The sequence below is a fragment of the Eurypyga helias genome, unplaced genomic scaffold (assembly GCF_000690775.1).
Source record: "Eurypyga helias isolate BGI_N326 unplaced genomic scaffold, ASM69077v1 scaffold375, whole genome shotgun sequence".
Classification (NCBI taxonomy): domain Eukaryota; kingdom Metazoa; phylum Chordata; class Aves; order Eurypygiformes; family Eurypygidae; genus Eurypyga; species Eurypyga helias.
In genome coordinates this window covers 150135-158264 of record NW_010251844.1, presented here as the reverse complement: position 1 = coordinate 158264, position 8130 = coordinate 150135, and the positions used below count along the sequence as shown (strand labels likewise).

Sequence of the window (8130 nt, the reverse complement as noted above, 5' to 3'; positions counted from 1 at the left end):
TGCCATTTTTATTGCACAGTTTCAGTGGTTCTAGCAGGAAATGTGCAGCATGTGACAATTCAGCCTGGTAACAGCTTTGTAAGTAGATCAATAGAGCAGATTACTTCAGTTTTTATAGAAGTTGCAAGTACTACAGAGAGATAGTGGAATCATGGTTTGTAAACCTTAAACCACACTTTCCTGCACAACAATCTGCAAAGATACTCGTCTTTGTAAAGCAGGTATGTGATTTTCAGCTGCACGGAACTTCCTCTTTCTTCACAAGGACTAAATAAATGTTGTTTCTGAGGACGTGCGTCCCGCCGTTGCCTACTAGCCTCTGCTCGAGTCATCCAGTGTTTTGTTAAGTGAAGGGGTTGTCATGAGCCACCCTCTGACTCTTCGTGTTTTTGATGTCAGGCTTCAGCCAGCAGAAATGGAGACCCTGGATCTGTTGAGGAGCTGTTTGGTGTGCAAATGGGACCTGCGGAGGAGAGACCCCAGGATGCTACCCTGCCTTCATTCCTTCTGTAAGGACTGTCTTCCGGATTTGATCCAAGGGTACAGCTGTGTTCCCACTGCGTACGAAGTTCTATACGAAGGTAATATTTAAGGATCTCTGGCTTGTGCCAGATTAATATTAGTTATTATAAAAATAGGTGGATTAAGAAGTACTTTTTGTAGCCTATTCTTTTAAAGCACAACTTTAAAATACTAAACTCAGAGACTCTAGATTTGTATTAGCAGAGGGTGGACTGGGAACAAACCTACTTACGTTTTTCATCCAACAGCAGTGTTTTGAAATGACACAGTCAGGCAACATTTAACATTTTCCAGAATGGATTAAGTTTCAGTTACTGACTGGGACATTACAAATATTTTATTTGCTTAGCTTAATAAACAAATGAATGTTACAAGGTAGTTTCTAGGCTACATCTTTATCCAATCTTTTGGACATGCTGAACCTTTCTATGGTACTGGTTGTGGTGATAGTTTATTCTTCCTTCCCTCCCCCTTCCACGTGCCCCCTGCCCCAACGCCAACACAAAAACATCCGGTCCTTTGTTCCTAACGGAGGTCATAATAATCATTATTAGAATATGTGTACTGTGGTGCACTGAAACTCTTTCTTTTATCTCACTGTTGGTGTGGTTTCTCTCGATCTGAACCCTTCTGACTGTAGGCTGTACTGTAGCTCACCCCAACCAGCTGAGTGAAACAGTGAGGACGAGAAGCATTTTGTGACTGTGGCTTTTGAAATCCTCAGGTTATTTGTACAGTTTTTGGTAGCGATGTTAATAGAAAAGACGTAACTTTTTTTGGAGTGAGACAGGACTTAGATCACAGAATACAGTCATTTTAACTGAATGAGTCTTAATTGCCATGGGGAAGCATTCCAGACTCATCACTAATTTATAAGAAGAGCAAAGGCATGTAGATTACTTGTATTTTCACAGGTTTTGAACTTTAGATGAATAAGAGGCAACATTTATTATCTTCCATAGCAGATTTTAGAAATGTGTAGGAAGAGAAGGTAACTTCCCTGAGGTGATGGTAATGGGAACTGATGAGACAACATAAACTAGACAAGTTCAGGTTTGAGAACAAATGGAAACAGTGTTAGGACATCACTGTGGACAGGCTAGTAAAACACAGAAGGTAAAGGAAAAGGGAATAACTTAACAGCAAAGGAGGAAGACTATTCATGTGTAGGGTACAGACAGAAAAAGGTGTAAAGGTAGGAGAAGACAGTGCAAAACAGTAATTTCAAGTAAATGTCTCCTTAACATTTTAAAGACCCAGTCATAGCAGGCTTAAAGTCTGAGGGACCTACTTTATAATAAAATGCTGCTGAAAACCACCACTCCATTCCTTTTCACGTATCTGCATTTGACATCTAAGCCATTCCTCTCTCCCCTTGTTTCTGTTAACCAAGTGGAAAAGTGAATTGCTACCACTTGGTGATCTCGGATGAAGTGCAGTCAGAGGTTCTCATGAGTTGTTAAAATATTAGCTATTTCTTCAGGGTCCTGAGTGGATCGGGAGTTATTCATCTACAGCAAGTTGGAACAAATACTAGTTTATTTCTCTATTCTTGAAGTTTCTCTGTTTACTTCCTCATTCTCTATTAGGTAGTGAATTTCTATGGGAAAGAGCAAGATCAGAGAAAAGAGATAATGAACAATGATGAGCCAGTAAATGAAGTGAGACACCAGGTGCAGAGACTCAGTTAATATATGATCAAGGAGAGCAGGAAAACCAAAACATCTGTGTCTCTTATTTAAGTCAGTGACTGAAACTGCAACCACCATAGGTCAGTCAGGCTAAATCTGTGAAATCTCCTGATGGCATGATGCTAAATATTGCTTGTCTTATCTGCCCCAATTGCTGAGTTATGGGCCATTTTCAGTGTTGTCTTCAAGTATGATCTTATGTAAGTGCCAATGATAAACTGTAAATACAAGTGCTAAGCCATTTTAGCTGAGTGAACGTGAAATAGTGCCTGTAAGAAAGGTGTGTTCCTTACTTACTACAGATTCTTTAAGCAAAATGAAAGATTGGGAAAAGTGAATGTGTTTCCAAGTGAAGTCAACCTGAGATTTTCTACAAACACATACTTGAATTTGTGGCTTTCGGTATCCTTTATTATAAGCAGTACGGTACTAACATAAAGTTCTTTTCCAGTTTATTATTGTGTTAAGATTGCTGAGAAGATGGAGGTAAGTGGTCTTGATATTTGATGGGGACTGATGCTGGAAACTTACTTTTATACCTGTATCTCAGCTTTCATGTTTAAGATGATGCATGAGTGAAAGCTGTGAGATAGCCAGAGTTCCTATGGAAAAGCTGCATACACGTCAGAATTTATCCAAAGCTGTGAGAACTGAGAGTTTGTAAGTAATTTGAGTGGAAAAATACAATTACCTTTGTGAGTTTGACTCCTACATATGCTTCTGTTATGAAGGGGACTTTAAGATTCTCAGGCTTGTGTTCTTCTTCTGCAGGCCTGTGTCTTCCCCTTTTTTATTCCCTCTCTTCATCTAACCGAGAATCCGCATTCTTCTCTGCAGATCTGCGTGTTGTGCACTTCCCGTCTGTTTTGTGCATGGGAAAGAGTAATTTTAGAGTTACTCTTGCTGAGTTCTGACTGCATTCAAATCCAGATTCATCCAGTTCCCTGTGCATATCCCTCGAATTGGGGGTGGGTGCTACACTATTTGCAATCTTCCTTTCCATAAGTTGTTTGATGATTTAAATTGGTTTAATGCTTTAAATATCACCAACATATTAATTTCAAAAGTACCTGAATCAGGACCAGTGGAGGTGCATTGCTGTGAGAAGTTCACGTTTTTGCTAGACTGTCTCAGCTCCAGATTTGGTAGATTTTTCCTTAAAAAAAAAAAGTCACAGGTAATGACTGCTCTGTCACCGTTTAGACCCCTGAGAACGAGGCAGATCAGGAAAGATGTACTGGAACACCACGCAGATTTCTGCTGATACCAAGCCCTGGTATTATTTACCTTTTGTGACTAAACATAACCTGGAAGTTACACGTTATGTTTGTAAAAAGCAATTAGTAATTGCCCAGCTTTGTAAATTGCTTTGGGAAGTGGTAGACTTAATTGTATCATGTTTTTGTTTTGAACTTCTGTACTGAGCTATTTTTTCTGGAATTTAATTTTAAAAAAGTGCTTTGCCTTTTTCTGCTTCTTTAGGTTAGATGGCAAAACCATGGACAATGACTGCGTAATTTCTATCCGCATTTTGTGCATATGTCAAAAACTCTCCACACTTGAGTTATGTTAGCTTCCCACATGCAAGAGAAGGTCTGAGATCCCCACTAAAATGCCAAGAAATGTAACAGGGTTATGTACTGGAAAAATGCAAGCTGATCTGATAAAACTAAGAGAGAACAGACTATTAAAGAGAACAAATGTGACTTCAACTGTGGACAGGTGTCCATTGCTGCACTTTATTAATTCCAGCTGAAAACATAGTTTTCTTTAGCTTGTAAGGTCGGTGCTGTATATAACCATGGATACTTAATTCTGAATGCCTGTTGGTGAGAGACATCTAAAACTCAGCCAAACATTGGTCACGCTTGCATTTAACGTGTTCAGAGGTACCTTCAAGGGGGTTTAATTCAAGAAAAAGATTGAGCTCTGAGTCCTTTGGGTCTAGGCTTGTTTTCAGTATGATGTTTTGGCATAAGTATGGTGTACTGGCTTAAGGAGACTGCAGGTGTCCACACATAGTGCCTTACTTTGTACTAAGTCTGTAAAGTCTAAAAACAGGCACATCTTCGGAGTTCTTGAAACCGTATGGAAGCTTACGGTGGAGTACAGTTTGGCCTTCTTGGTGCTGCGTCTCTCTGTTGTGGTTTAACCCCAGCCAGCAACTAGCACTACGCACCTGCTCGCTCACTCCCTCCTGGTGGGATGGGGGAGAGAATTAGAAGAGTAAAAGTGAGAAAACTCGTGGGTTGAGATAAAACCAGTTTAATAGGTAAAGCAAAGCTGCATGTGCCAGCGCAGCAAACCAAGGAATCCATTCACCACTTCCCATGGGCAGGCAAGTGTTCAGCCATCTCCAGGAAAGCAGAGCTCCATCATGTGTAACAGTGTCTTGGGAAGACAGACACCATCACTCTGTATATCCCCTCCTTCCTCCTCCTTCCCCCAGCTAAACTCGTGGGTTGAGATAAAACCAGTTTAATAGGTAAAGCAAAGCTGCATGTGCCAGCGCAGCAAACCAAGGAATCCATTCACCACTTCCCATGGGCAGGCAAGTGTTCAGCCATCTCCAGGAAAGCAGAGCTCCATCATGTGTAACAGTGTCTTGGGAAGACAGACACCATCACTCTGTATATCCCCTCCTTCCTCCTCCTTCCCCCAGCTTTATATCCTGAGCCTGATATCATAGGGTATGGAATATCCCTTAGGTCAGTTGGGGTCAGCTGTCCCAGCTGTGTCTCCTCCCAGCTTCTTGTGCACCCCTGGCCTGCTTGCTGGTGGGCTGGTGGGAGAGGCAGAAAAGGCCTTGATGCTCTGTAAGTACTGCTCAGCAGGTATGGAAACATCCCATACCAGCTACTATGAAGAAAATTAACTCTACCCCACCCAAAACCAGGACATTGTTGTATCTCCAGGACCCAAATAACCTTGTTTTGCTGCAGTCATATAAGGCAAGTGATGCAATGCATCACATCTATGAATTCTGAAGGAGAATACCCATTTGCTTTAATTAGATCCGCTTAACACCAGTTATGCGTTTTATTTCTAAAAAAGCAAGTAGAAAGGTAATTCCAACGAGGGTAACTGTTCATAATGTATATATTTAGTCATCTTAGAATGGATTTAAAGTTACTCAGCCCTTCTTGCTCTGTTGTTCGGCTGCCAGATCCAAAAGGCAAGTGAAACTATGGGGGGTTTCGTTATATAAATATGAAGCTGTAGAGAGGGAGGTTGTCTTCAGAACTGTTTCCTATAGCCTATAATTGGGTCTCCAAGGAAGTGTAAATTATGCCTGCAGCTTGAGCTGTAGCTAATGCTCTCTGAGAATAATTATTCTGATGGTCGGTGGAGGAAAAAGAGTGGAGGAATAGGTGCAACATGTGGACAGCAAGAATAAATGTGATGTGTATGGTAGTTCCACTGTTTGTTTCTTTATGCTAATCAATCCTCATGATAATAATAGGTTAATTATCTGCATTGATTTATTTCTGAGACAACCATCTTGAGGGTTCTTTCTGTTTAAACCTGACCACATTGCAAGACGTTGCAACAAAACTGTGAGCTGCGGCTTTTGATGTTTCAAAGGTCTTTGTACTCAGTTTCCCTGTGCGGTGGAGAGGTTACAGTTTGCACTTTCAGAGATGATTGCTGCAAATTATCCACAGCTCTGTCACTTACAAATTAGATTGCTACAGTATAGGTGGAGTAAATACTTGAGGATACTCAGAAATTTTAGTTCTTTATTTGTGCTTCCACAAAGGAACACTGTGTATGAGAGTCTTTGTGGGGGTCTGTTCAATACAATGTGATCTTCAGTGATTGTTCAGTATTAGCTGATAACTCAAATACACGGACAATAGCTTATATGTATTTTACCCTGCATATAATTCTGAAATAGAGTTTTATTCTGCATATCACAGTGAAACAGGGCTGAAATCCAGTATTAGGATCATTGCTGGCCTTTCTAAATTCATAGTCATCCCTTTAGCAGTGAAATGTGATGTCATAAATAATGATTTCAAATGACAAACAGCAGGAGGTAATGAACTTTTAAAAAATAATTAATGAAAATGTTCCTACCTCCTTCCTACCTATATAATTTCCATACAAAAATAGAGCATATCAACAGGTCTCTTGGCTTTTTACTGCTTCTAGACGTTTTGTTAGCAATAATGGACTTCACAGACTTTACCACTCTGTGCCTCTGTGATTTAGACATCACGACTGTTCCGTTGCTGAATTTGTCTTCTGATCTCTTAATATGTGATCTGTTGTTTGAATCCTGTAACTCCATGTTGGATTGCTTTTTAGATCCAGAAATTGCATCATTCTCATATGTACAAACAGTGAGTCTTGAGGGATTCTGACTACTCTTCCCTTCACCCACTGTGCTGTAATAATGATATATTTAAATGAGCTGTCTGCAAAGTACACGTTCTTAAAGCAAATTAACAGTGTTGTTTAGAGGCAGTGGTAAGGTAGGAAGGCAAGAAAAACTCTTAGGGAATGGTCTGCAAAATGTACCATGGGAGTGCATGGTGTTGTAACACCTGCTGCTACCTGGATCTGGAAAAGCTCTTCCCTGTCCTCCAGCACACTTGCTTCAGGTTACTCTGAGGACCAAGGGACGACCCAGGCAAGAAGGGAAGTAGGATGCTGCTATTCATTCTCACTGTGGGATTTTTATTTCACCTCTTCAGGAAAAATACCACCAAGGCAAGTTAAGAGGCCTGAATGAATCTGAGAGGCAAGGGCAGGAGAAAAGGCAAGAGGAAAAAAAAAATATGCACCTTGTCATGGCCCAGTACATCTTTCTGCCCTGCTGATTTGTCAGCCTTTCTGGCTGAAGAAAGGGGAGCAGCCCCAGATAGTCGGTGAAAGGCGTAGCAACGTCAACCTGCAGTTCGGCAAAGGCTGATTCTAGGGAGTGTGCTGTGTGTGCAATTCTGCTTAATAACCACCCACTCCCTGGCACAAGTGACTGTGTGTGTAGCTCTCCAAGTGGCTGTTTATCCAGAGGACAGGTAAGGGGTTTCTAGGAAATTTTACTTACTGGTGATTTGCACCCTGAGCAGGAGCACAGCATAGTGCGCTGGCTTTGTATTGCTGCTGCTTGTGACTATTTGTATGTGTACATATGTATGTAAGGTTTGCTTACTTTCAGGGTGATTACTTCACATACCACTCTGTATTTATCATACCAAGCTATCATTAGATTCTTCTGGGAATTTATATTGAAAAAGGTTAGACATTTCCAGGGAGCACAGGATTTGTTAAATGGAAAAGGAGTCAAATAAGAAGCCCAATTAGCTGAAGAAGTATGATCCCCAAAGCTACCACATTCAAGGAATCCCTCTTCTAGCATGGTGCAAATCCATGTCCTGTGCTTTTCATGAAAACTTAAATACAGGATTTGGTATTGGGACAGGCAAGAAGGTGCTTACTGGTTAGTCCTGTTGTGAATAGGAGACTACTTCCAATACGGTCTTGCCATGGTGTCCCCATTATTTTTCCTGTTAACTGTTATGTTCTTCATTCTGATTTTTTTTTTATTGAGCTGATAAGAATTAGTGTGTAGCTGTACTTCACTTGACTCGTGGTAACGAGTCTAATACAAAGTTCTGGCCTTTGTGTGCAACTCACCCCATGTGTATTTCTGGAACAACACTGGTTTCAGTAGCATAACTTGTATCTAAAACCTGGGAAAAAAAATGTCCCACAGCATCCAGGGCATGACTTTTAGATATCCCCTAATGCTAGTCAGCAATGATGTCATCTACCTCCAAAACTGACTGTTCCATATTTCTTAATACCACTGCATTTCTCCTTATATATAAGGAAGCTTTTGTGCAAAACTGAAATCCATGTATGAAATGTGTTTCTTTAGGATGAATATTATTGAAGTTTTATTCAAATG

At 40.6% G+C, this 8130-nt stretch overlaps 1 protein-coding gene across 1 annotated transcript in view; it reads left to right on the top strand.

Moving 5' to 3' along the window:
* Nucleotides 1-361: 361 nt before the first annotated feature.
* TRIM66 (tripartite motif containing 66) overlaps nt 362-8130 on the top strand; it is a 43068-nt gene continuing 35299 nt past the window's right edge. The window contains exon 1 of the mRNA XM_010152133.1: nt 362-581. Within this exon, the coding sequence (XP_010150435.1) occupies nt 362-581 (220 nt within the window). The remainder of the gene's footprint in view (nt 582-8130) is intronic.